At 55.3% G+C, this 27,040-nt stretch overlaps 9 protein-coding genes across 9 annotated transcripts; 5 read left to right on the top strand and 4 right to left on the bottom strand.

The window, feature by feature from the left end:
- Positions 1-209: 209 nt before the first annotated feature.
- J7T55_007323 (uncharacterized protein) lies at positions 210-5,346 on the bottom strand (the record flags this gene model as incomplete). Its single annotated transcript, XM_053144074.1, has 8 exons — positions 210-1,312; positions 1,449-2,270; positions 2,351-2,510; positions 2,840-2,898; positions 3,119-3,401; positions 4,248-4,483; positions 4,534-4,832; positions 4,892-5,346. 8 exons carry the CDS (start codon positions 5,344-5,346, stop codon positions 210-212), a joined length of 3,417 nt encoding a protein of 1,138 aa, XP_052993014.1.
- A 1,550-nt stretch (positions 5,347-6,896) lies between these two features.
- J7T55_007322 (udptransferase) lies at positions 6,897-10,499 on the top strand (the record flags this gene model as incomplete). The annotated part of the gene is made up of 1 exon (XM_053144073.1): positions 6,897-10,499. One exon carries the CDS (start codon positions 6,897-6,899, stop codon positions 10,497-10,499), a length of 3,603 nt encoding a protein of 1,200 aa, XP_052993013.1.
- Positions 10,500-10,819: 320 nt separating this feature from the next.
- On the bottom strand, positions 10,820-12,004 carry J7T55_007321 (uncharacterized protein; the record flags this gene model as incomplete). Its single annotated transcript, XM_053144071.1, has 4 exons — positions 10,820-10,828; positions 10,903-11,205; positions 11,779-11,910; positions 12,002-12,004. The coding sequence occupies 4 exons, from the start codon at positions 12,002-12,004 to the stop codon at positions 10,820-10,822; spliced, it is 447 nt and encodes a 148-aa protein (XP_052993012.1).
- A 665-nt stretch (positions 12,005-12,669) lies between these two features.
- J7T55_007320 (uncharacterized protein) lies at positions 12,670-14,712 on the top strand (the record flags this gene model as incomplete). Its single annotated transcript, XM_053144070.1, has 3 exons — positions 12,670-13,234; positions 13,408-13,691; positions 13,771-14,712. The coding sequence occupies 3 exons, from the start codon at positions 12,670-12,672 to the stop codon at positions 14,710-14,712; spliced, it is 1,791 nt and encodes a 596-aa protein (XP_052993011.1).
- A 477-nt stretch (positions 14,713-15,189) lies between these two features.
- On the bottom strand, positions 15,190-16,279 carry J7T55_007319 (uncharacterized protein; the record flags this gene model as incomplete). The annotated part of the gene is made up of 3 exons (XM_053144069.1): positions 15,190-15,981; positions 16,048-16,179; positions 16,238-16,279. 3 exons carry the CDS (start codon positions 16,277-16,279, stop codon positions 15,190-15,192), a joined length of 966 nt encoding a protein of 321 aa, XP_052993010.1.
- A 565-nt stretch (positions 16,280-16,844) lies between these two features.
- Positions 16,845-18,704, top strand: J7T55_007318 (uncharacterized protein; the record flags this gene model as incomplete). Its single annotated transcript, XM_053144068.1, has 1 exon — positions 16,845-18,704. One exon carries the CDS (start codon positions 16,845-16,847, stop codon positions 18,702-18,704), a length of 1,860 nt encoding a protein of 619 aa, XP_052993009.1.
- Positions 18,705-19,154: 450 nt separating this feature from the next.
- J7T55_007317 (sphingolipid c9-methyltransferase) lies at positions 19,155-21,749 on the top strand (the record flags this gene model as incomplete). The annotated part of the gene is made up of 1 exon (XM_053144067.1): positions 19,155-21,749. The coding sequence occupies one exon, from the start codon at positions 19,155-19,157 to the stop codon at positions 21,747-21,749; it is 2,595 nt and encodes an 864-aa protein (XP_052993008.1).
- A 73-nt stretch (positions 21,750-21,822) lies between these two features.
- J7T55_007316 (uncharacterized protein) lies at positions 21,823-22,911 on the bottom strand (the record flags this gene model as incomplete). The annotated part of the gene is made up of 3 exons (XM_053144066.1): positions 21,823-21,870; positions 21,945-22,524; positions 22,721-22,911. 3 exons carry the CDS (start codon positions 22,909-22,911, stop codon positions 21,823-21,825), a joined length of 819 nt encoding a protein of 272 aa, XP_052993007.1.
- Positions 22,912-24,561: 1,650 nt separating this feature from the next.
- J7T55_007315 (uncharacterized protein) lies at positions 24,562-26,308 on the top strand (the record flags this gene model as incomplete). Its single annotated transcript, XM_053144065.1, has 3 exons — positions 24,562-24,814; positions 24,967-25,050; positions 25,113-26,308. The coding sequence occupies 3 exons, from the start codon at positions 24,562-24,564 to the stop codon at positions 26,306-26,308; spliced, it is 1,533 nt and encodes a 510-aa protein (XP_052993006.1).
- Between the last annotated feature and the right edge of the window lie 732 nt (positions 26,309-27,040).

The following is a 27,040-nucleotide window of genomic DNA, read 5'->3' as shown; positions in this document are numbered from 1 at the left end:
CAAGGGATGTGGCAATGACATATGAATTCCTTCCGCCAGGCTAGCTCCTTGGTTTCACTATGTAGGAACGGGCCACTACCAGACGGTGCAGGAAAGTCGCACGAAGCATACACAAGTCATTCTTTGCTGTTTTTCCGCATCCGCGTTTCTAATGTGTTCTTCTTTTCGTCTGCCCTGTTAATATGGCCTGGTGTGCCCATCCCAAGCCCTTACACCATCACACCCCCAAGTACTTTGACAATATCCGCCCAGAATCGCATCAACAGCTTCGCAGCAACAGCATCACCCGCTTCATCATCCCCCTCAGAAAGCCCAAGCTCCTCTCCACCAGCAATACACCTCCTCGTGGCGTCCTCATATACCTCCCCCATACAAGCCCCGACCTCGGAGAGCACCCCGCCCCCAAGTAGCCGCGGCCGCACGCCCAGCGCAGTCCGGGGCGATATTCCACCGCCGTTATTGACTTCGATCTCCAGGACGCGGTCCACGGTTCGCCAGTGCGCCAACTCGACCAGCAGAACGCCCAGACTGTAAATGTCGAAGCTGCGGCGGGAGCGGGCACGCGCACCATCCGCGTCGGCTGCGCTCGACTGGGCGTGTGGATGCCGGTATAGGTCATCATACGCGCGGGCGCCACCGGGTGGAATCTCAGTCATCTCTCCCAGCCGCGCGGGCCGAGAGAAGTCAAAGCCTGAGAGGAGCGGGTCGCCGTAGTCGACTGTGGCGCCATCTGCGGCGCGGAAAAACAGGATGTTGGAACTGCGGAGGCCTTTGTGTAGCCAGTTGACTGCGTGGAGATAGAGCAGGCAGTGAGATATGGCGTGGGCGAGCTTTATGCGCTGGGTGACGCTTGGTCTTTTGGAAGAAGTCAGTAGTTCGCGGAGGGAGACTGGGGGTTGTGTTCGGTGTAGCTTCGGGTCTTGCGGCCGCTCGAAAATGAGGCCTAGGCGGTTGTTTAACAGGTCATCATCCTCTTCGTCGTATTCATCGGTGTTCTTGGTTGTCGAGGAGGGAGAAGCCGCCATGTCGAAGAAACCCAGGCACCGCGGTGTGCGAAACTCCTTGGGCTTGGGGTTGTGGTTGAGCAGGGCAGCGAGCTTGCTTACTCGCTCGACTATGACCTCTTTGGGCGGTGAGGCGACGCCTGGTTGCTGCTTTTCATAGTCTTTCCATTCCACCCAGCACCTCATAGTCGTCCCATCCGGTTGCTTTAGGAGGGCCTCACACCTGGGGGCGTCTGCGTTCTCGGCCGTGGGGTCGAGAGTGACCAGTGATCGATCTATTCGGAGGTCGATCTGCTCCTTTGGTTTTTCTGAGATACTACTTGGTCAGTGAGACACGTATAAGGGTCATGCTAATCTGAAAAAGGACGTAGCATAGTTTCGACAACAATGAAGGCGTCGAGAGTGGTCAGGTCAAGGTAACAGCAACTTAAGGAGAACACTCACCCAGATCTAAGCTCTTCGCATCAGCCATATCCCAAGACAGCCCCTCCTCAGCCTCCATGGACTCATTGAAGGCCTTGAACTTGGCCAACTGACTTAACTGTTCCAGATCCGACTTGTTTCGGCCCCCTTGAGCCGGCATAATGATGCCTACCCCAATATCACCACCACCGCTACTCATCTCGAGCCGTACATTGAGCGCCCTTACAAGTCGGCTCAGGTCTGACACTCGCCGGTGCAACTGCAACACGCCGCGATTGATATCCTGTACGGAGTAGTGTATCTCGCGCTGTAGGCCCGCGTCCAGGATACCCGTCATGCCATCATTGAGCGCCGCAAAGCGCGCAAGCAGAGTCTCAAAGCTAACTTTGTCGAAGGAAACCCACCGCAGCCGCAGGGTGGCGTCGTTGGATTTCTCGCGGAGTGTCCGCAATGCTTTTCGGATGAAGTCGCGCCGGCGTAAGGGCAGCGGAAAGTTTGCAGCGGCGGCGTCCTTCTCTGGGTCAACATCTGCCGTGGTGCCTGCTCCCTGGCCATTGCTCAAATTCTCAAGGGGAAACGTCTGCAGCCGGCGGTTCCGCTCGGCGTGCCGCCTGAACTCTTCGAACAGGCACTGCACCTGCACGAGCAGGTCCAGCACGGTCTGGCGGTGCAGCACGAAGGTGTTGGACGCCAGCACCCTTGCCCCGCCATCGGCGGCGTCCAGGTCCATCAGGCCCGAGGTCTCGCTCCACGCGAAAAGACGCTGCTGCTCCATGCGCAGCCGCAGGTTGAGGTACCTGCAGTCCTCGGGGAAATTGGCCGCGGTGATGAGCAGCTGGATGCCTGAAGCAAGTGCATGTGGTCAGCCAATTGTGGCTCTTCCATCCTTCTTTTCTGGGCTGAAGATAGACGTCGCTACTTACCTGCTATGCATCCTGTGTAGATCTGCAGCCCGATTCCGGCTACGCTCAAGGCCAGGCCTGCTGCGCTGACGGGGTCCATGGTGGAAGCTCCTGCGTGTGCATTTGTGCTTGCGGGGTGGTCTTGTATCCCAATCCTTCTTTTTGCGTCGTCAATTCGGGCCTGTATCGTGACACTTCGAGATTCTCGTTGCCAAAGAGAGCATGGCGTGGTTCACGCATGCAGGTGAGGGCGAGCCGACGTCCCCTCACGGAAGAAGTGCCGGTATGCCTGTCGAGTTCCCACTGTTCTGAGTATCACAACAGCCATAAACTAGCTGCAGGTCTGAGACAATCATTGTAATTCAAATGTGATTCCGAAGCCACAAGGTTATGGTTCTCTGATGCCGCCTATCGCTGTCATACGATTCGATTATACCTGATTAAAATTAGTTTATCTCCATTTTGACGACAATTTTAAGCCGGCTTGCAAGTCCCAAAGTCACGTCTTACTTCGCTGGGATGTGTCCGCACTTTTGCAATCGTCTCCTGAACCATCCTGTTTTGTCTGTCTAGATTGGTAGCAGTTCAAACGATTCTGAGGTGGCTATATTACTATTTATTTGTCCGCTTCTCACTTCAACAATGCCAAGTCGACACCAGTAGACCTGGAACCCCGTTGCCTTGAGCTACTACCTTGGCAGCGGGCATTAAACAGGAAATGCGCAATTGTCCCAGGTCCTGTAGCTCATGACCCTCAGTCAGAATCTCACACCTCATCTATCCACGCACCTGGTACCAACTGCGGCGGATTCTCAACAAAATTCCAGAAATCCCCTGCGTGATTCTCATAGTGGAAGTCCATTTCAAAATACCAGTCGACTGGCTCCCCGCCGTAGTGGACAGCACTGAGATAAGGAAGTCCATAGTATCCACCGCATCTATCATCAACCCCCAAATGCAACACATCACCAATAATCTTGGCCGTTTTGTTCTCATTTACCCATATCGCAGCTTCCTTTCGTCCAAAATCCAACGCATCGTGGCCGCAGCTACCCAGTAGCGATATCAGAGACTGAAGACGAAGGTTCGAGTTATCCACTTTTGATTGCGTGAGACCTTTTTTCTTCATGAAATCCTCGCCTCTATAGTGTCTGCTTTTGTTCGTGGCAACTACGGGTACATAGTATCTGTGAAGCTGTAGGACCCTGCCGAACGCGGTAACAGGCGGAGCTAAACCGTATGATACTGGTAAACCATCTGATGCTAGTGTGTACCCCCTGTAATGCAAGTCATCGGTAGCTGTAATGATTTCCAGGAGTAGTGAATGCCAGCCCGGTTCGGTTTGCACTTTCGCAAAGGAGTTAAAATAAGGGCTGAGTACCAGCCACAGGAGTGAGGCGTCATCCTCTCGCCATTCCTGCACGTCACTCTTCTCGATCGGACCATTTGGGCAAGTTATCAAGCGGATAGTATCAGGAGTCCAACGCGAGGAACTCCCGTCATTAAGAAGTAAGTATTGTTTCTCGATCGGCCAGAGATCGTGCCAGAAAGGCATACACGTGCGAATATAAATTTCACAAGCCTCCTGCCGATTAGCTAATTGCCCAAGAACATACACACACAAGATAGAAATCTTAGTATAGGGATCACTCAGGTTCTCATAGTAATGTGCAGCTGCACTTGCAATCGGTTCAAAAAAGCCTCGGGATGCCATTGGCTGCATCGTTTCTATCGACTGGTTCGCCATAGGACTCGTAAGACTCATTATATAGATATCGATTATCGTAATGCCGGTATTTATTGTGTCGAGTTTGGTGTCAATGAAATGTTCGACAATGTGGGTACGGCAATGAAGACAAGCGTACTTGGTTTGGTCAGTGGACAATCTCATTCCGTAGAGTACTTTTATTGGACGTACATGGAATATAGTTCTCCCGTCCGTATCGCAGTCTCGAGGAGAAGCTAGCCTCCGGTCAAACAAATCGATGAGCCCGTCAAGATCCCCTCCTCTGGCAAGAACCATGCCGGGCGAGTCATAAGGGACAACGTTCCACACGGAAAGGTTCGCTTGCCATCCTGAGCAGGCCCGTTTGACACTGATGTCCCAAACTCTTCGTGAGAACCATTTCGGCAGCTGGATGCGGGCGGCATAACCTACTTCACATCAGCGAGTTCCACATGCTCTGAATATCACCATGTCTTACTCGCGTCTTCGTCAGAGTCAGCCTCGGATTTCTTTACAACGATGGCGCCGAAGATGGAGAGTCCGGTCCAAGGGAGAGAGACGCTATTTCCTTGACGCTGGGCTCCCATCCCTTTGACCAGGGTCGGGCCCTGAGCCTTCTTTTCGTGTTGATTTACAACTGGAAACGGTGACGTAACTGTCAAGGAGGCTGAAATACTGTCGCTGAGCTGTTGCAATATGAGTTGTTGCTGGACCTTCATATCTGCTACTGCGGCCCACATGTTTGTGACTATGGCTCCGGTGATCGCGGCGTTGGCTCTGGATGCTCATTAGCGCTATGTAGGCCACGAAAAGGAGGACTGAGAACTGTTACTCACGTCAGGTAATTCATTTGGCTCAACTGTAAAAGTTTGGTGGCTCTTTCCAACCTGTCCTGAAACCCGTTGATTGTATTCTTTTTCAGCACGACCCTCACTCTGGCAAACGTTCGCCTGCTTCTCTTCTCTGACATGACAGCCCCCTCCAGATCCTCCGCCAGCCATCGTAGGTCGTCCAGAGCCTCGCGGCAATAGGCAGCGCTCTGTATCGCAGGTGCGTCCTTATGATTCAGTATCTGCCTAATAGGCGAGATGTTTTGGATGGGGAGGTTGTTTTCGCAGTCCGAGAGGATAGGATCCATCATTTCTATTTGCCTCATCAACTCCTCGATGGTCTGTGGAACCTCATGCACTTCTTCCCACAGCTTTTTCAGCTTCCATACTGTGGTTCCCACCTTGAGGCCGACTTCAGCTACAGCGATGCCGCTGGCAACGGCCCCGAGGACTTCAGCCATGGTAGTTTGGCGATGAACCAGGCGAGAGAGCTAGAATACGCCGAAAGATTTTTCGAGGACGGATGAGCAAGAACAAAAGTAGAAAATCGAGGGGGCAGGCGCCTTTGAGATGCTCTTGAAGGCGGAGGCGCAGCGTGGCTGGCGGCAGATGCACCCATCATTGGATAGGAATTGCGGCCTCACTGCTCAGTGAGCTGCAGTCAGCAGAGCAGAGACTACAAGCGCGCCTGCATGAGCAAATCGAGACACCGCCACGTCTGTCTGCATCACTAGTCTCTCAAATTTGCAACTGAACCTCTGATAATACTTGGGACTCGGGGTGCTCTTATAGCTGCGCCCCGCACCCCTTCGCTCTCTCACAAATGTGACGATCCCATGTCTGAATACAATCCCACCACCACAATGACATGAAATATGGGAAAGAACCAAAGACGCTCTTCAAGAATGAGGGAATAGTATCCGCATTTGTTCATGGACTACCGACAAGGTGTTCGTGTGAAGAAGCTGTTCTCCATCCTATCTGTTTCTCTGAGTTCGTATTTCGGTCGCGGATTGGCAAGTCAGTAATACTCGACGTCCATAAAATCCTATGACTGTAGAATGAGGAAAACTAGATGGCTTCAATCAAACATCATCACTCGCGCGTACCATATCATAGCACGCATCTGGCGCACTTTGCAAAGGAAGAGTCAGAACAGCCTCGTGGTCAATTCCTCTCCGGAACGCCCTCCTTGGTGATCGAATCTCTCTCTCAGTGAATGCGCAGAAGAAGACCGCGACTTTATGCAGGCCACACAGTGTCCAGAATCAGAGCAAAATGTTGCAGTCGATCAGTGAGGTGTCCGATCGCCGACGTCGCTGTCGAGAACGGTTGTTGATTTACCGTCTAGCCTACGTAAGCTAATGGGCCGGGCCATACGCTCCGTAGCGTAGGGTTTGGACGGTGGCAGGGGTGTATCCTGGCTGATGCAGCGGCACGGAAGCAGCCACCAGGAACGGTGGGGCAGAACGGGGCAGCAGCCCAGGCCACCCAGGCCAAACAAGCACAGATCAGGATCCAGCCCCTATAAACTCTGGGCGTGACATCATCGCGCCAGCGGATATCAGACGGTTGGAACGGCACATCACACCTGTCACGGTCCTTTCATCGGCGCCAGCAAGCTTCCAATGTCTCACGACCAGTCATCTCGTCTGCCCAGATATCTAATTTGTTCATGGTTGTCATTAATTGTCCAAGTGCCCTAGCGCACGGCAAGAATGGCTAGCCATCTTGGTGCTTTGGATGACACGGCAGTCGTCTGTTGTTGAGGTTACTCTGGCCAACTACAGTCAAAGACCTCACAGACTTAATTTCGTTTTTGCCCGCCCTCGTCATGCATTTGTCCCTGCTCTGGTTTGAGCTTCATGTTCCCATAATTACTACCCATACTACCACCCGGAGCTCCACCAGCTAGCATCTGTATCATTAATCTGTAATATTTCAGCCACATCAAGTCGCATCATTCCCAATTCGTGCCATCGCCTCGAGCACGCGAGACCCGAGACGCAAGATGATGCCCAAGCTGAGCCCTCCAGCTGTGCCAGATGAAGACAAGGCCCTGAAGCTCGAGACCACCAATGAGTTGGCCGAACAGCCAGTGACGGTACTGCGAGATGACCAAGGACGTGTAGCCTACCCTGGCCTCGTCCCTCAGCAGCCAGTATCACCTACCACGCAGTTCCCTCCCACGGCCACGTCCCAACCAACACCGACAGGCGATATTCGAAAGACAGCTTCTGAACCAGTCGGGTCTGAAATCAAGGATCTACAAGAAGCGACGCGGCCGCAGGCTGGCCAGAGGTCTGCCACAGCTGCTCCCCCGAGAACAGCCCGACGAACCTCGGCGCTGCCACCCGCCATCAAAAGGGCTGGTACCAATGTCTCGCAACTACAGCAGGCCCTATGGAACACCAGCTCGAACTTCCAGGATGACTCCTCCAGCAGCGATTCCTCCTCCGACGAGGACCTCGGTGCCGGCGTCGAACGTACCGACCAAGCAACTACAGCCGGCAAGAAGCCTCAGCCCCCTCGAACCTCAACGAGCGATCGCTTTCGACGCTTCAAAGTCGGTAACGAAAACTATAGAACCAAAGGAAAGGTCTCGAAGCGCGATGGGCGGTTAGCCATCTCGATCAAGGATACAAGTGACAAGGGCTACCTCGCCAAGGCCCTCGGTGCCACCGTCGGGAAGGTGGTTCCAATGAAGGAGACTGATGAAAACGAACAAAGCGATGAACGACCTACTGCCGCAAGAAGGTCCTCCGAGACGATTGTCACACCGGAGACTATCCGATGTCCCAAGCTCAATATTGTTATTATGGTGATTGGGAGCCGTGGCGACGCTCAGCCGTTTTTGAAAATTGGCAAGGTTTTGAAGGAACAGTACGGCCACAGGGTCAGGATCGCCACACACCCAGCATTTCGCGACTTCGTTGAAAAGGACACAGGGCTGGAGTTCTTCTCGGTGGGAGGGGACCCGGCAGAGCTGATGGCTTTCATGGTCAAGAACCCGGGAATGATACCGACTTTGGAGACCGTAAGAGCAGGCGATATTGGGCGGAGGCGGACAGCCATGGCCGAAATGTTTGAGGGTTTCTGGAGGGCTTGCATCAACGCCACGGATGACGAGAAGGACATAAAAAATGCGCGCATGATGGGAGAGAAGCCACCATTTATTGCCGATCTGATCATCGCCAACCCTCCGAGCTTCGCACACGTGCATTGTGCAGAAGCACTCGGCATACCGTTACTCCTGGCGTTCACGTTCCCGTACACTCCGACGAAGTCATTTCCACACCCGCTAGCAACCATCAAAAAGAGCAACGTTGACCCTGGCTACTCTAATTTCATGTCCTACCCTCTTGTGGAGATGATGGTGTGGCAGGGACTTGGCGATCTCGTCAACGATTTCCGTGTCAAGACACTTTGCTTGGACCCTGTTTCGACACTCTGGGCCCCAGGCGCTCTGTACCGGATGAACGTGCCAATTTCTTATCTGTGGAGTCCTTCTCTTGTCCCAAAGCCCGCGGATTGGGCACCCGAGATCGATATTTCAGGCTTTGTTTTCCTAGATTTGGCTTCTTCATTCACCCCTCCGGACCCTCTTGAGAAATTCCTCAACTCTGGTGATCAGCCTGTCTATATAGGCTTCGGGTCGATTGTGGTCGATGACGCCGACAAGTTCACAGAGATGGTATTCGAAGCGGTGAGGCTCGCGGGTGTAAGAGCGCTCGTCTCTAAAGGGTGGGGCGGCTTGGGTGGCGAGAACGTACCGGAAAACATCTTCATGCTCGAGAACACGCCTCATGACTGGCTATTCCCCAAGGTCAAGGCCTGCGTAATCCACGGCGGTGCAGGCACTACTGCGATGGCCTTGAAATGCGGCAGGCCGACCATGGTCGTACCATTCTTTGGAGACCAACACTTTTGGGGACCCATGATCGGCAGGGCCAAGGCAGGGCCTGAGCCAGTGCCGTACAAGCATCTGTCTGCTGAGAAGCTGGCGGAGGGGATCAAATACTGTCTCACCGAGGAGGCGCAAGAAAAGGCCCAGGAGATGGCTCGTGACATTGCGCGAGAGGGCGATGGCGCAGAGAACGCGTGTTCCTTTTTTCACAGGCACTTGACGCTCTCTGGGAAACACAGTATGAGGTGCTCGATCTTGGAGGATAAGGTTGCCGTGTGGTGGATGAGGAACACTAGCCTCAGGTTGAGTGCGTTGGCAGCCGACATCCTCGTGGAGAAGGGATACATCACCTGGCGCAAGTTGCGACTACTTCGGCATTGTGAATACAATGATTTTGAAGGGCCTGGTGAGCCAGTCACCGGTGTGATCGGCTCTATTGCTGGTACATTCGGAGAAGCGCTTGGTGGTGTGGCAGGCGTGCCAGGTCGACTTGCAAAGACATCAAATAAGAGGCGAGAACGAAAAGAGAGACGCAGAAGGAAGGCCAAGCAAGTAGAAGAAAAGGCGAATAGTAAAGAGGAGGGGACTGATACGAAGACTAGAGGAAGAGGCGCAACAGATGGCTTGGGCAAGTCCAAACTCCAAAACAAGAACGATGTTAACAAGGAAAAGCCGGCCGAAACAGGGGGCAATCAAGAGGAGGATCCTGGTGATGACCGTGACAGAGAGTCCATCCATACAGTCACGACTGAAGGAACAGCAGAAGAAGGATATGTGGATCAGGTCGCCGAAGGCGTCGGCAAGTCCGCTCAAGCGATAGCGACAGCGCCCATAGACCTCTCGATAGCCCTCGCGCAGGGGTTCCACAACGCACCCAGGCTCTACGGCGACGACACCGTGCGCCGGCCCACCCGAGTCACAGGCATCAGGTCCGGGCTGCGGGCTGCGCGGTCAGAATTCCTGTTCGGCGTGTACGACGCATGGACAGGTGTGGTGCGGCTGCCATACCGAGGTGCGCGGCACGGCGGCGGCGTGGAGGGCTTCGCCAAGGGCGTGGGAATGGGCCTGACGGGTTTCGGGCTGAAGAACATCGCGGCGGCGGTGGGCCCTGTCGGCTACACGCTCAAGGGCATCAAGAAACAGGTCGAGCGTCGGCGGCAGCCTACCAAGCACATCCGGCGCGCGCGCATCCTGCAGGGCCAGGAGGAGGCGCATCAGCTGGATGACGAGGAGCGCAGTGCCCTAGAGAAGGAGGTCATCCGCGGCTGGGAGGTGTTCCGGGAGCTTTGGAGCACTGTCGAAGGCAAGGAGAAAGCCAAGGGCGGGCTCAAGGCGCAGTTCAGCGCAACGCGCACGCGCGGCCAGGGTGTCCCTGAGGCACTTGAGAGTGTTGCTATGGCAGAGAGGACGCTCGAGGAGGTCAAGAGGGGCGGCAAGGTGCAGACTGGCATGAAGGAGTTCCGCAAGTCCGAGGACCTCGCGAGGAAGTCTGGGGACGTCTCTGCAAGGCAGTCGATTGATAGGCGGGGGTCTCCCCGTGGTGGTGGGAGAAAGTCGGCGGATCAGCGGCGGTCACTGGACGCTGCTGCTGGTGGGAGGAAGTCTATGGATACGGGCGCGGACAAGCAGAAGAAGGCGGGTGCTTCTGAGCGCATTGAGGAGGGCGATGAGGGCCTTCTGAAGCCGGTCGAGCACGCTAAGGCGTGATTGGATCTATTAGGGACATGGCATGGCGTGGAGTTTAGCGACCTGCGCCTTTTTAAGGGACTGGAATACGTGATACCCCTTTTTCTACTGCTTTGCGTGGACGCGCTGGGATAGCTAGTCTATGCCTACCTAGGTAATGCTTAATACATTACGAGACAGGTTGCTTCTGAATCATGTGCGATATAGCATAACCAAAACAACCGGGCATGTAGCTATGCATGTATATAGAACGACTCGAGAGGCGGCCCCCTACCAATACTTTACTCCAGCATTACAGAAAATCGTGCATAGTCGTAACTTCTCCTAGCTGGCAAAGAAACTCAGGCAGCCTTGAAAGAAGCATGTTAGTCCCCAGCCAGATCCCATCCACACCCGCCCCGGCGGGTACCCGATACCCCGAGACAATATTCGAGCCCATGATCTCCGCTATCTCGGCGGCCGTCAACGTTCCTGGTACACCGGCGGCACCCTGGGCGCGCCGGACCTGCTGCGTCCAGTTGAACAGCGGCACACCTATCAGGCTTCCGCCGAGGTTGCTACGGGCGCGGACCCGCTGCCGCTCGGTGAGGTGCCAGATCCTGAGGTAGACGTGATTCATGTCCACGACGTGGGTTCTTATGTGCCCGCGTGTTATTTTCGCTGGCGGCGCAGCGAAACCATTTGGGACGTGCCACCGGTTCACGCGTCGGCGGTTGAGGTACTTATACTGCGTTGTTTGGTTTAGAGGTTAGCAACTTAGAAAAGGTATAACGTGTAAGAGCCTGCTAGTCGTGGTCGAAGGAAGCAGGGAGCCAGGGAAAAGGGCCACAGAGGTCACGTACCCATCTCTCTGCCCAATCTATAGCTCTTTTTGCAATAGCCTTTCCGTCTCTCCTTGGGGGTGCGTTGTTTCTGGGGGGTAGGTTGAAATAGTCCAGGGCAATTACCATACCACGGGCGAGCATCTGAGTCTCAACACAGCTCCAAACTTGATGGCCAGCCATATCACAAATAAATCAATATCTGAAAGTTCTATAAAAGAGATAATATAAGAAGTGATGGAAACAAGATGTAGATTACTGAAGCTGAAACGAAGGCTGAATGGTAAATGATTATGATTAAGTAACTTGCGCGTAGTCGTCCTTCTGTTTCGTTTGGGGACCTCTACATCAAGAGTAACCCGGTAGACCTGTGGTACCTTACAAAGACAAAGAAACCTCACCAAATACTTCTTGCATTTGTTCTATTTTCAGATCCGGTGAGAGTGCTCGACTGACTTCTTTGTAGAATAAATACCCACAATTCGCTGGCTGCCGGCTCCCTTTATGAAGATTCCGTGTGGGTTGGACTTGATAGCCATGACGATGTTGGAGAAACCGGAACCATTGGACAATTCCTTGCAAACGTGAAGACGTGCAACAATTGCCGCGAACTGATCTCGATTGACCATTGTCTTGTCACAAATACTTTGACGCGAGATAGACGAGCATGGAATACACTCTGCAAGCCCGGACCTCGCTTACCATGCTGGAGCTTCGGTCTCAATGATATTAGTGTGGTTATTCGCTGTCTTTCACACTTACTCAGTCAATACCGCATCTTCGATGGAACTGGAGCACGTGGCCAAGGGAGCCATTTCTTGGCTTGAACTTGGTAACAGCGCATCGCGCACGGAGAGTCATAAAGGGACCAGAGGGATGCTAGAAGCCGTGGAAGTAGGAGGATTAGTGAACAAAGAGACACGACAAATTGTTACTGAGCAGCAGGAGTGAAGAGACAACGTGAGTGAAATCAATTTGAATCCAATGTGTATGAAAGAAAGACAATTGCAGTAGCTCTAGAGCTGTGTAGAAGCTACCTATAGTAATTATAGATCAAAAGTGGGTAACTCCACCCACCTTGCATGTACATTAGCCTCTTCCCACAGCGCCCCATTGTAACATCAACAACGTCGTATCTGAACATCCTGTTGGCACTATCTCCGTTTTTAGACTAACTGCAATCAATCAACAGGCATCCTCAGCCCCGACATGCATTACGTTTCGCTTCATGTTGCTGAGGGTCTGCCTCGTCAACGGGATCGTAACTAACATATAAGGACATGAGTCCTGATTCTCATGCCCTTATCACTCGGTGACTGACCCAGGTGCATCTCTTCACATTGACATATTTGCTGGACACACAAACCATAATGGCTTCCCCTTCGCCCGACTATATCATCATAGGAGGTGGAACCTCCGGCCTCGTCGTAGCCAACCGCCTGTCCGAAGATTCTGCAGTCCAGATCCTAGTTCTCGAGGCCGGCGATGACCTCACCGCCGACCCGCGCGTCAACGTCCCAGCCTTCTGGACATCCCTCATAGGCTCCGACGCCACCTGGCAGTACCAGACCGTTCCCCAGCCGGGATTAGGTGGCCGATCAATCCGGGAGCCCCAGGGCAAGGCCCTCGGCGGCTCATCAGCCATCAACGGCCAGGCCTTCATCGCCCCGGCGCAGGCCGAGATTGATGGATGGGCCAAGCTGGGCAATCCCGGGTGGGACTGGGCCGGCCTAGCACCCTCGTACAAGAAGTCGTACACGCTTGCGCCGCCGCCAGATCAGGCCACGCTCGAACATCTTGGTATTGACTGGATTAATGATGAGTACCGTGGTACTTCGGGGCCTATCAAGGTGTCGTTTCCTGGCGTCATACAGAATCCTCTGTGCAAGGCGTGGATCGATGCATTCCGTGGCTTGAATAGGGCGACGAATGGCGGTAAGTGAGCAAATGAATCCGTTCATGCTATCTTCAATCATGCTTTCTTCATGCATACACAACGTCTCTGTTTCCATATTGGAATATATGCATATGTGGAAGTGTGAGCAAGAGAAGGCAGGGAATTGTGTCGCGTTGGCTGACAAAAACTTCTTTGCTTTGTAAATACACAGATCCGTTTTCGGGCAACTCAATTGGCGGCTACAGTAACTTGGCCACCGTTGATCTGGAGACCAAAACCCGAAGCTACGCTGGCTCAGCGCATGGAGTGCCTGCTCGCCAGCGTCCGAACGTGAAGATCGTCACAGGGGCCAAGACCCAGAAGATTTTGTTCACGGAGACGGGTTCTGGCGCTGCGAAGGCTACAGGTGTGCAGGTCCTCATTGACGGCAAGGTCCAGACTTTCACTCCGAAGAAGGAAGTGATCCTTGCGGCCGGTGTATTTAACACCCCCAAGGTGCGTTTTCCTGGAGGGATGACACAGTACATCGGAGAGATGTGCTGATTACTTTAACTTTGCTGACATATTGGAGCAGCTCCTCGAACTCTCAGGCATTGGCGGGAAAGAAATCCTGGAGCGGCACGGTATCCCGGTCGTCGTTGACCTCCCATCAGTCGGAGAGAATCTCCAAAACCACCTGATGACAGGCATGAGTTACGAGGTCGTCGAGGGAGTCATTACCGGTGACCCACTTATGCGCCAGGAGCCCGAAGCCCTCGCCCTGGCGCAGAAGCTCTACACAGAGCACAAAGCCGGTCCCTTCACCATCGGCGGCATGCAGTCACACGCATACATGCCCACCCCAGACGCAGCAGGGCTGCTTGACAGCCTCCCACCGCCGCAGCGGTCTGCGGACGCGGAGCATCAGGAGGTGATCCGCTCCATACTCGAGAACCCCGAAGGTAGCTCGGCCGGATGGTTCATGTTCCTGGCGCAGACGAACCTACACGAGGGCGGCAAGAGCTTTGTCGGCACGCAGCTGCTGCCAGGCAACTTCGCCAGCTTGGGCTGCGCGCAGTCGCACCCGCTCTCACGCGGCTCGACGCACATCTCATCCGCTGACGCCGACGCGCCGCCCGAGATCGATCCACGCTACTTCTCACACCCGGCCGACCTAGAGATTTTTGCCAGGCACGTGCGGGCGCTCGAGACGGAGCTTCGCGGATCGAGTGCTCTGGCGCCGTTCTTCAAGCCCGATGGGAGGCGGAATCACCCGGATGCGTTCCTTGTGGGGGACTTGGAGGGGGCGAAGAAGTATATTCTTGACACGGCGACGACTGCGTACCATTCGTGCGGATCGGCGGCTATGCTTCCTCGGGAAAAGGGGGGTGTCGTGAGCCCTGAGCTGATTGTTTATGGGACTCAAAACCTCCGAGTTGTTGATGCTAGCATTTTCCCGCTGATTCCGCGTGGCAATATCATGTCATCGGTGTATGCTGTGGCTGAGAAGGCGGCAGACATCATTAAGGGTGTCTAGAACTAGCAAATATATCTACTTACAACCGCAGTTGTCATAACTCAAGTGGCAAAAACATATCCAGTAAGAATCAGCATCACTCTGATCTTGGTGATTTGACTGCGTTTCGGTCGAGCAATTGTAGATTCTGCTTGTCGATAAAGTCTTCGCCGGCAGGATAGAAATGCAAGGCCAGCCAATGACACACCTTTGGGTAAGGGTGGCGGCGTTGTGCAACAATGCTAATGCCATTCATGAAGAAGCTGACAGATTTGTCAGACCTCCATTGCTGCTTCTACAAAGCACAGATTATTCGGAGTGAGCTCTCGTACATATTAAACAGCAGCCACTCGGCAGGTATCATCCAACGAATACTGGCAACCAGCCCTCGTTCTGGCACGTCCCCTCTAGGCCTTCCCACATTAGAACCTGACTTGCGTCACCATCATCTTTGAAGAAGATTAGATCCTTCCCAGCCCCTGAACGACGGTGAAAGGCCTAAAGTTTCTTAGGATATGTACTCGGATGCCCATGCTTCTTCGCAAAGCTCTTGATCTGCCCATGCATCACCATATGCACGATAAACCAAACCGGCGCCATAAACCACGCCCCAAGTATGTCGATCAGCCAGCTGTTCCGCAGCGCCCCTCCCAAGACTCCATAGCGCAACAGCTCGCCCGCGATACCGACGGTGATAAAGTGCTTGCCGGCCTCCAGGCCCGCGATCGCCCTCTCGGCGACCTGGTCCGGAGTCAGCTTCGGGTCGTCCTTCTCGAGCTCGAGCGTGACGTCCGGCTTTGACCTCTGCTCCCTCTCGAAGCCGGGGCTCAGGATGGTGCCCGGGTACACGACGTGGATCTGGACAGGCTGGTCTGGGTACAGCATCGCCTCCTGCGTCAGGGTGTCGGCTAGCCCCCGCAGCGCCCACTTTGTTGGGTTGTACGGCGAGTAACCCGCGACCGCGTACAGCGCCAGCATTGAGGCCGTGAAGACGAGGTGCTTGGGCTCTTTGGCGTATTTGCGGTCGGGAGACCACCACTCCCTGAGGATGGCGTGGGCCATCTCGCTCGCGCCCCAAAAATTGACACCCATCTCGTGACGCATCTCAGCAATGGCAGTGTCTTCTTGGAAAAGCATGGGAGTGGACATGCCCGCTATGCACCACACGATGTCTAGGGGCTGGCCATTGTTCCAGGCTGTGGCCTGCGACACGATTTCAACGGCATAGTTTGGTTTAGATACGTCTGCAGGTATGGCGTGGAAGCGTTGGGATTGTGATTTGGCGGCGGCCTGGCGTCAGGAGATCAAAGTGTCAGTTCCTGTGTGCAACACCGAGCGATCACCATCATTACTGACCTTGATCTGAGTCAGGGCAGCTTCCAGCTTTTGCTGGCTACGTGCAATGATTATAACATTGGCACCTTTGGCTGCTAATTGTCGTGCCGCACTCAGTCCCATGCCTTCAGAGCCGCCTGTGATGAGGACAGTCTATCTCACTCGTCAGCCATGTTAGACGCGTGAGAAAAGGGGCATATGTGTGTCTTACCTTGCCCTCAACAGGCATCTGATTCTTTCCGAAGAGCCCCATGTTCACTATGAACAGCGCAATTACCACACCAGCAGCTGCGATGCTGACATTCGAGGTTCCCAGAGAGTTTAAGTAGTTCATCTCTAAACCCCCTCAGGCAGTTCTCTGTAGGTGTAGGATTTCGAGAGAGCCCGAATCAGGACAATGGAATCCAGGAGCTGTTGGTTCTTAAACCCGTTGATTCCTAAGCCGTGCCAACCGAGGTCGATCCAGATCCTCGTGAGATTTGTTGGATTCGACTCAGTTTGGCCTGATTGGCGAGTTCTGCTTATGGCCAGGCACTAATTGAAGCCCCTTTGAATCCTCCTTCATGCCTTCGGGGGTTGGAGGAGTGAGCTGGCGACGACTGAGTACCCCTGTCCTCGGTTGCTTGGTTGAAGCTGTCTTATCGCACCGATAAGCTCCAATTGCACTGGCACTTCCAAAAAAATTCTGGGTGATGCGCCTCTAACTCCACACCCTAGCATCCCGGCGCTTTCAAATTTCTAGCGATTCCAAGTTCCTTCAGTCTTGTCAGACACACCAAGTTTGTTGTAGGACCGTATTTCATTCATTCATTACCAATATGGCAAAGAAGAGAAAGGCCTCGCGCACCTCAGGGCCATCTGGCCCCAAAGATGTCGACCCCGCCGAGGCTCGACTTGCCATCCGGACCTATGAAGACATCGCCGATGATCAAGAGCAGTACTTCCTAGACAAAGATAAGATCATGCTCGAAGATGAGCCACAATCCAAACGCTTAAGGACAAGCGATCGGTTAGACGACTTCCTTGAGGCATCCGACGAGGAGGTCCTTGGCGACGGAGATGGCGACTCAGAGTCGGACCCGGAGGCCGACTACAGAGAACTGCAAAAGGCCGTCGAGAAGCAGAAGAAGAAGAACAAGAAGAAGGGAAAAGATGAGGACGAGCAGCCTGGCGACGAGGAAGGTGACGATGGCTATTGGGGCGATTCCAGGAAGGAATACTACGACGCCGATGCTATCGAGACCGAGGCCGACGCTCTTGCGGAGGAGCAAGAAGCGAAGCGACTGCAGAAGAAGAAACTGGCCGAAATGGACGAGGCTGACTTTATATTCGACGAAGATGAGTGGGCTGCGGCAGCAGATGACAAAGAAGAGGGGGCAGACGTGGTCACAGAGGAGCTGAAGGACATTGAGGTCACGGATGACATGGACGCGAACGAGAGGTACCGGATACTTCAAGCCAGGTATCCGGAATTTGTGCCACTTGTAGAAGAGTTCGAGAGACTGCAACCGCAGCTCGCCCAATTACACAAGGAGGCTGAGGGAAAGCCTGCAAAGTCACTGGAGGTGGTCAAGCATTGGATACTGGGCTGCTATGTTGCCTCTCTCGCCAGTTACTTCGCTATTCTTACATCACCAGCACGAGATGCAGGCGCGCCAACTGTCTCGCTCAGTCCAGCAGAGCTCAGGGATCACGAGGTCATGGAAACACTGGTGAGCTGCCGTGAGGCATGGCAGAAGGTCCGAGACCTGAAGGCCACCAAGACCGCCAGTGAAGAGCCAGAGCTAGACACCGAGGAGGATATTTCAATGGCCGAGGAAGACATCAAACCTGTCAAGAAATCCAAGCTGCTACTGAAGGCCGATGCCGACCGCAAGAAGAAAAAGAAGAAGGCAGAAAAGGAGAGGCTTGCCAAGGCCAAAGCAGTCGAGGAGTCGCTTGCTGATCTTTCCACGCTGCTCACCGAACCCAAGAAGGCTAAGATGGTCAAGACTGTCGCAACAACACAAGAGGATGACCACTCCGACTTTGGTGAAGAGGAAGCCCTCGACGCAAGAACGGCTGCCGACAAGGCTGCTAAGAAGAAGAGTCTGCGCTTCTACACCTCGCAGATCGTGCAAAAGGCCAGCCGCCGTGCTGATGCTGGTCGCGATGCGGGTGGTGACGCAGATATTCCTTACCGCGAGCGCCTCAGGGACCGTGCATTACGACTCAATGCGGAAGCCGAGAAGAGAGGCAACAAGGACTCCAAGCACGGCACAGCGCTGGGCGATGACGACAGTAGCGGGGACGAGGCCGTGGCCAAGCAGGTACGAGGCGAAGAGGACGAGTATTACGACATGATAGCACACCGGTCGAAGGCCAAGAAGGACGACAAGACTGCACGGAAGGAGGCACTTGCGGCGGCCAGCGTGAGGGATCGCGTGGTGGAAGTGGAGACGGTTGGGGCGGATGGGAAGAGAAAGATCAACTACCAGATAGAGAAGAACAAGGGCTTGGCACCGAAGAGGAAGAAGGAGGTGCGAAACTCGAGGGTCAAGAAGAGGAAGAAGTACGAGGACAGGCAGAAGAAGCTGAAGAGCATGAAGGCAACGTACCAGGGAGGAGAGGGCAAGGGCGGATACCAGGGAGAGACGACTGGTATCAAGACGGGCCTGATCAAGAGTGTCAAGCTGTAGTGGAAGTTGCGCTTGATATTATCGAGTTATTGAATACTACTGTAAAATGTATGGTTCCTCCGTCGACCATTGAAAGATGCTTGTGGAGGTTCAAGACGGGAGTTAACTTGACGAATGCATGGGCTGTGCGGTGCCGAATCGGCTGAATGTTTCTCGGGCGCCCCTGGAGTCAAAATGACAGCAGCAGTCGAGCTTGAGCTGGACCTATCAAGCAACTCTCCACCGTCGAAATCCAACTCTACCTATCCACAAGGAATCGACCTCCAAAGACAAATAGCTGTCAATTAGACAGATTGAATCCCCACAAAGCCATGATAATCTCATAATACCACAGAAAATTACGGTCCCTACCTATCGCAGCTCGGCTGCCCCCTTCATACGCACCGACTCTCCCTCCACCCGCCCATCCATCCCACAGACGGCGATCCACCTCCACCAACAACCGCGAAAATGGCGTCCAACCTCCCCGACCCGGACCTCTCGACCCTGACGTCCTCGTCGCAGATCTTCTCCGCGCCCGCCGGCACCCCGGCGTACACGCTGCCGCAGATCCGCAGCCTGCACAAGCACATCCACGTCGCCATCGACGACAAGCAGGCGCGCCTGCGCACCCAGGTCGGCGGTAGCTACCGCGAGCTGCTGGGCACCGCCGACTCCATAGTGCGCATGCGCGCCGACATGGACGACGTCCAGGCAGTGCTGGGCCGCATGGGCGCGCGCTGCGGCCGCGGCGTTGTCGGTGCCAAGGTCGCGGGCCTGGGGCGCTTTGCCGCCGAGCGGGACGGGGTCAGTGAGGATCGTTTTGGGAGGAGGAACCCTGGTGATGTTGCGAGGGCGAAGATACTGGCTGGCTGTGTTTTGGTACTGGGCAGGCTGCTACAGGGGCAGTTTGGGCTACAGGATGGGGAAAGGCTTATCACCGCTACCAAGGTCCTGGTCCTGGGGAGACTGCTCGTCAAGAGCTTCGAGGAGCACAAGCCTGGTGTCGAGGTGAAATCTGCACTAAAAGGATCTACGAAGAGCCTGGAGAAACTCAGGAAAAGGCTTCTACGGAGCATTGACAAGGCATTGCAGACCGTCGGAGAGAATACCAGCAAGGACCTTCTCCTCAAGGCCCTTTGCGCACACAGCCTGGTAACTGGAACCGGTGCCCGCGATGTTATCCGTCACTTTTTAGATGTCCGAGGCAACGCGATGGCTTCAGTTTTTGACGTCGAAGAGCACCGGAGTTCCCTGGATGTTGTGAAAGGGCTGGAGCTTTACACTAAGACGATCCTCGACGTGCAATATCTCGTGCCTAACAGGCTCACTGAGGCCCTATCCCATCTCAAGAAAGAACCTCTCCTGTCTGACCCCTCGGTACGGGAATTAGAAAGCCTGAGACTGGACATCTACGAGCGGTGGTGCGGCGACGAGATCTCCGAGTACAAGCCATCGGTTCGGCACGACGACCTCGACGGCAGGCAAGCAGTGGACATGCTGACCAAGTGGACCGCAAAGGGCAGCGAGGTGCTCCTGCAGGGTCTGGAGAAGACGCTGGAGCGCACGACCGAGTTCAAGGCCATCACGGAGCTGCGCACCGAGGTGCTGCAGCTCTGGATACGAGACGGTGGCAAGGCGCGCGGCTCCGACCCGTCCGTCATGCTCGACCAGCTTCGGCAGACCATCAACGCGCACGTGGCCGGCGTTCTAGACGCCAAGGTGAACAAGTTGCGCCTCGTCGGCTCCGAGATCGCGGCCACGCTGGATGTCTGGCGCGCTGGCGTCACGGACGCCCAGCCCAGCCTGTGGGACACGGACTCGCTCGATATGGACCTGCACCACGGCGCGGGGCCGTTCGCACTAGATGTAATTAACCGCTTGTATGGACGGAACGACGCTGTTGCCAGGGCAGTCACGGGGTACAAGTCGTGGGCGCAGGTCATTGATGACGTCGAGGAGGTTGTAGAGCAGCTGAAGAAGCAAAGATGGGACAATGACGTGGACGAGGTCGAAGACGAGGAGACCATCGACCAGAGACAACAAGCTCTGAGCAGGGATGACCCGAAAAAGCTGCAGGAGAGGCTACACAGTGCGCTGGAAAAGGCTTTCCATGACTTGGATGAGCAGTTGGCTAAACTATGGGACAAGCACAAGGAAAGCGAGAACAGCGGCAGGGTCGCGATGTACCTCCTGCGGATACTGCGGGACGTCCGCGCCAAGCTGCCAAAGCTGGAGTCGGTCAAGGGCTTCGGCCTGGGCATGGTCCCCTCTCTCCAGGAGGTCACCGCTGTCACGGTCGCAGCCGCGCCGGTGGACAGCTTCGCGAGCAACGGTCTGGCGAAGAGGAAGGTCGTCGGGCGGAGCCTGTGGGAGGGCGATCCTGAGCTGCCCACCTCGCCGTCCCCCGGCGTGTTCAGGCTGCTGCGTGAACTCACTGTGGCGATGGGCGATGCTGGCATGGACCTATGGAGCCCTGTGGCTGTCGCGGTGCTGAGGAGGCATGTCAGTAAGGAGCTCTCTGAGCGGTGGGCCGCGGCTTTGGAGGCGCATCTTGCCGAAGTCGAGATCAAAACTGAGGGCGAGAAACCTGCAGCTGAAATCGAGAGTGGCAAAGTCGAGAGCGGCGACAAAGAAAACACGGCAGATAAGGATGCGGACGAGAATACTCTGGAACCTGCCGAGGAGAGCAAGGCTGAGAATGAAGATGACATAGAGGCGGCTCACGAATCAGCATCAGACGAGAAGCCCAAGGCGGCTGAAGATCCAGCGACAGACAAGGCAGAGGCGGCGGATGAGTCAACTACGGAGAAGGAAGCAGAGGCAGCCGAAGAAGCAGTGGTTGCTGAAAAGCTACGGCGAGACTTATTGGTGCAGTGGCTCTTCGATATCGCCGTGCTGCGATTGTCTGTCAGCACGGAGGAGACCTCCAGTGACCTCAAGGAGCTGGAGGAGGCTGTCTGTAAGAGGACGGATGTCGAAGGCACGCCTGCACGGCAACGTCTGAACAAGGCATCTCAGGAATATTGGAAGAGGAGCAGCCTGTTGTTTGGTCTGCTGAGCTGATTGTATATACCCAAACGACTTTTCTATTGACAGCGCAGTGGTGCGTCTGAGCCAAATTCACGCGGATCAAACTTTACAGCTTATGCCTCTTCTCACCTGAGGCGATCTTCCTAAACTCTTCCTATATGAGAGGAACAAATATCAGCAATCTGTGTTTTCGCCAAAGTATGAATTCAAAAATTGGGCTCAACTCACCTGCGGAATCCCAGCTACGAACCTGTCCAGCCCATCGAACACCTCTCTGGCGTTCGCCACGTCCATGACATCCCTCTCAGGCTGTCGGATCAGCTTCTTGATGCCAAGCATGCTGTCGCCGTTGAGATGGGGGCCCAACCGCTCCTCGACCTCCTTCAACACCAGCTCACGGAACTTCGCGTCCTCGTTCGGCGCCGTGTCGAAAACGGCATTGACGAAGCCGGCCTGCCGGAGCTCGTCGGCCGTGATGCGCTTGCTCATGATGAGGGCCTCGTTAGCCCTGGCAGCACCCAGCCTCTGGACGAGGGCGCGCGAGGCGCCGCCCTCGGCGACGAGGCCGAGCGAGCTGAAGGGCGTGAGCAGGAAGGTGTGCGGCGTGCAGTAGATGAAGTCTGCGTGCGAGACGATGGCGGCCGAGAGGCCGACCACCGGGCCGTTGAGCCCCACGACCAGGATCTTGGGGTGCGTGTAGAATGCCTGCGTGATGTTCAGGTTGAAGGCCACGAAGGACCGCATCCAGTGCTGGCGCGGGTCGGTTTCCGTGGCGGGCACCTCCCTGGATATCGAGACGTCGGCGCCGCTGCGGGCAGGCAATGATGTCAGTCAGCTTCTGGTTCCGTGTTGGGGAAATGAGCTTGCCAAGTGGGCTGGAAGAATGAGATGAGAGGACGAGAGAGAGATGAGAGGGCGAGGGTGAGCCGGGCCGACGAAGGGGGATGAAGCTCGTCCACCGGATGGCGGAATGAAAGAGAGAGGAGCAGGTGAGACAAGCGTACGCTGAGAAGAAGCGCCCCTTGGCGAGCAGGACGGTGATGTACACCTCATCGTGGGTCGCTATCTCGCGTAGTGCCTTTGCTATTTCGTAATACTGCTGTTGGTTGAGAGCGTTGAGTTTCTTCTCATTGCTTATTGTGATAGTGGCAATGCGGCCCTTGTACTCGAGGGATATCACGGAAGAGTCGGCCATGTTGATAGCGCTGATTAGAACTGTGACACAGACACAGACACAGACACAGATGCAGCAATTGGTACCGATACTGGTACAATATAATGTCAAATAGGAGGAGGGCAGGCAGAGGGTCTCGTCTCGACAGGCCAATGTGAAGCGATAGGTGTACAAGACTAATCGGTTCGTGGGATCAAGAAGGTTGAGACATAGGTCTGAATCAGGGAGCGAGGCAGCGACGCAGATCTTCTGATGTAAAACAGTCTGACAAGCAGAAAGAACATGGACAACTGAATGGAGCTCATGTGGTTGAAGCCATCGTCCCCGCGGTTAGAGCAGTGGACTGCCTCGGCATCTTGAGACACCCCCTGCGAACCCCCACGGGCAAGCTGCCTACCAGCTCGCCTTCTCTCCACACACCCACTTCGTCTTCCCTCTTCCCCGAGCGCACAAGGGTGAAGCTTTTCTGGGGATAATCCCTGAAGTCCATGGTCTGGCAGGCAATCCCATAAAGCTCCTCCACCCGTTGATGCTACTACGCAGCACGGTGCTAATCGGATTTATTCCTTCCCCCAGGGTCCACTGGTCTCACCTTTTTCTTTTTCCAAACTTGTCAGCAACGTCGTTTCGAGACAAGTCGGGAAATGATCGGCCACAAACAACGACAGCCTCGCTCTGGAATGAGCCTCGCAACCCTCTCTGCCGGTCATGGGTGACGTGCCGCTCGTCCTCTGTCCACTATCGCTTGCATGTGCGCAGGCAACAGGACCCGCACGATACCATCGTTCCGGTCGACGTATACCATTGGGGAACATGACCGTCGCCGGGTGCTCGCCAGTGCTACTCCTCGGTGTCGGCGCCCAAGGAGATGCGCCTGTCATGCTTCACCACCCCAAGATCTGTACGCGACGATAACAACCCGTTGGCGAGAGGGCACACCTGGGCTTTTTGGTCGTTGTGATTCTCGCTATTTATCCCGATGGCAAGTGTGACCCATCTACTCGCATGGCAGGCACAAAAAGAAATCTGCTATGAAAGCATAGCAATACACGCAGGCGCGGCACTCGACGGCCGCGATGGCGCTGATCCCCTGGGCTACAGGGCGGCGCTGACCTCACTGGGAGGAGCAAGCCATGTGTCCAATGGCTGGGAAATTGGGCCCAGGAATGGAATGGATTGGACATCCGGATCGTCGACGTATCTTCTCTTGCGCAAGTCGCGGGTGCTCCCGTACAGAGCACAGCGTACAGCACACCTGATAGCTCGCCTGGCGAGCACTGTGTGTGCTTGTGTTGTGTTTTGTGTCGTGACCAACCAGGCGTCATGATGTCGACACCTGGCGGAGGGACGTAATGACTTGACTATCCCGTCCACACCAGGCCGTCCCGGGCAGTGTGTGTCTGGGTGGCCATGTCCCGTCTGCCGTTGCGACCTGCGATCGTGGGTATCGATAGCTACCCCCTGGTGTCTTCTTTCACAACGTCTTGACGCCATTCCTCGGATCGTCGTCGCCACCTGCGTGTCTTTCCCAGACCATGCTCCCTTCCTCGCCAACGAAACAGAGAAGAGCTCCGCGTGCACATACATATATCAAGTCGCCACTTGTCTGCTTGTGTACCAGCACGCCGGGGCCCAACTCACCCTTCTTATCACTCCCGCTCCATCGACACAATGAAGCTGAACTCGGAAAAAGTTGAATTACAGCCCAGGCCCAGGCCTACGCTCTCGCTGGTCTCCGTCTCTACGAGTCCGAGGGTATCCGAACTTGAGGACGCCGCGTCAACTCGAGAGGGCGACGCCGACGAGTTCAGCCTGGTTCAGCTTCACCATCGTCTCGAGCTCGAGTGCCTCCCGCCGGTCGACCAAGGCAAGCATGCCTACCTGTTCCTCCTGGCGTGCTTCATTCTCGAGGCGTTGATCTGGGGTAAGCACACTCCCACCCTTTACCGCGTCCCACCCCTCCTCCCCCCTTCACAGAGAAGATCAGACAGGATGTCTCTGTTGTTATGATCCCTTCGCACTCAAAACGTCACGGGCGAGTTTAGCTGACTCTATTTGTCTCTCATTTGCCAACAGGCTATCCGTTTTGCTTTGGCATCTTCTCAGGCTACTATGCCCGGACACCCCCTTTCGAGGGCTCAACAGCCATAGCAAACATAGGTATGTGACAAGGATCTTTACACACACAATCCTACCATCAGTGACTAACATTTAGGGGAAAGGGACATGTTGTTCGGGATTGATGTACCTCTGTGGCTTGCCGGCCCTGGTCCTCAACCGTATGTTCCCTAGATGGGCGAGGTACTCACCCCTGATCGGACTGTTCATCGTGTGCGCGGCGCTCTTCGTGAGCGCCTACGCAACCAACGTCACCGAGCTCATCATCAGCCAAGGTGTCTTCTACGGCATCGGCGGGGCCATCGCGTACATGCCGTGCATCATGTACATCGACGAGTGGTTCGTCAAGAGGAAAGGCCTCGCGTACGGCATCATGTGGTCCGGGACGGGGCTTGCGGGCGTGGTCCTACCGCTGATCCTGGAGAAGCTGCTGGAGATTTACGGCTACAAGACGACCATGATCATCTGGGCGGTGGTGCTCTTCGCCATCACGGCGCCGCTGGCGTGGTACATCAAGCCGCGGGTGCCCCCGCTGCCGGTGCGGCGCCTCCGGGCCTTCAACTTCCGTTTCTGCCTGTCGCGCCGCTTCATCATGTACCAGCTGTCCAACACGGTCGAGGCCATCGGCTTCTACATCCCGGGTATCTACATCCCCATCTACGCGGCCAGCGTGCTCGGCGCGGAGGAGTTCGCAACGGCGCTGTGTATCCTCCTCTTCAACATCTCCTCCGTCGTCGGCTGCATTGGCATTGGCTGGCTCATCGACCGCTTCCACGTTACCACCTGCGTCATGGTGACCACCGTCGGCGCCACAATGGGGACTATGCTCCTGTGGGGTTGCGCCTTCAACATGCCCATGGTCTACATCTACTGCGTCAGCTACGGCCTGTCGGCGGGCTCCTTCTCCACCACCTGGACCGGAGTCATGCGCGAGGTGGCCGGCAAGGACATGCAGAGCAGCAGCACACCGAGCTCGCTCAGCGGCGACGGCGGCGAGGTCGCTGGTGTCGGCGGCGGGCATGGAGCCCCTGGCGCCGTCGAGTCGCCCATGTCTGAGTTCACCGGCTCGTACTCGGAGAACATCGACCCCATCATGGTCTTTGTCATGCTCGCCGCGGGCCGCGGCTTCGGCAACGTTATCTCCGGCCCGATCAGCCAGGTCATGTACCACTCCAAGCCGTGGGAGGGCGCGGCCGCCCTGGCGTACGGCAGCGGCTATGGCAGCCTGATCGTCTTCACCGGTGTCACGGCATTGGGGTCCGGGGCCTGCTTCCTCGGGCGCCGGTTTGGCTGGTGTTAATGACGATGCCCCCCGGCACCAGTGGTGTTGGTTGTCTCAGTGTGTAATTACGTAAACGACTACGGGAGGGTGTTTCTTAGGGGGGGAGGGGTGTGAGTATGCTTATGGGTTGTGGTGTCGATCTGTTGAAACAATATTAGATGTGAGGGAAGACTCGACACCTGCTGGAGAGGGGATGGGAGGGCAATGTGACGAGGGCTGGTGATCGATACCCGGAGCGAAGGATCCCTCGCTGCAATGGTGGTGGCTTGAACGCATGCGGCTTGAATCGGTCGCTCATAGACCTTCTTTCACCCAATGTCCTTTTACTTGGCTTTTCGAGACGAGGTGCTTGTTTACAGTAGCTTGAGACATAGAGAGAGAAGCAGAGAAACACACACAAAGATACGAAGAGCAATCTGACTCGAACAACAGACACTTGCCGCCCCGTCTCCTACTGTTTGTTTTCCCAGCCGGTGAATCAGCTCGAGACACTAGTGAGAAATGCTGGGCAGATATCTCTGCGACACATATTTGTAACGGTTTGGGTTGAAGACTTTTTTTCTTAGCCCGGCGATCTGAGACTTCCATCTTGATCCCAGACATGAGATTTGCACAGGATACCTAGATAGCCCTATACTGTGACTAGTTTTGGACTGGACATGTATGACATATGTCGGGCAGGATATCATCGGGCCAAATAACATCACCTCCTTAGCCTTGTCCAAAGATAGGTAGACTTCTCCCGCGGGC

This window comes from Diaporthe amygdali, assembly GCF_026229845.1.
Source record: "Diaporthe amygdali strain CAA958 chromosome Unknown NODE_16_length_960263_cov_65_539585, whole genome shotgun sequence".
In the NCBI taxonomy this organism is placed as follows: Eukaryota; Fungi; Ascomycota; class Sordariomycetes; order Diaporthales; family Diaporthaceae; genus Diaporthe; species Diaporthe amygdali.
The sequence above is the reverse complement of the archived record's forward strand: the minus strand, read 5'-3'. Positions and strand labels throughout refer to the sequence as shown.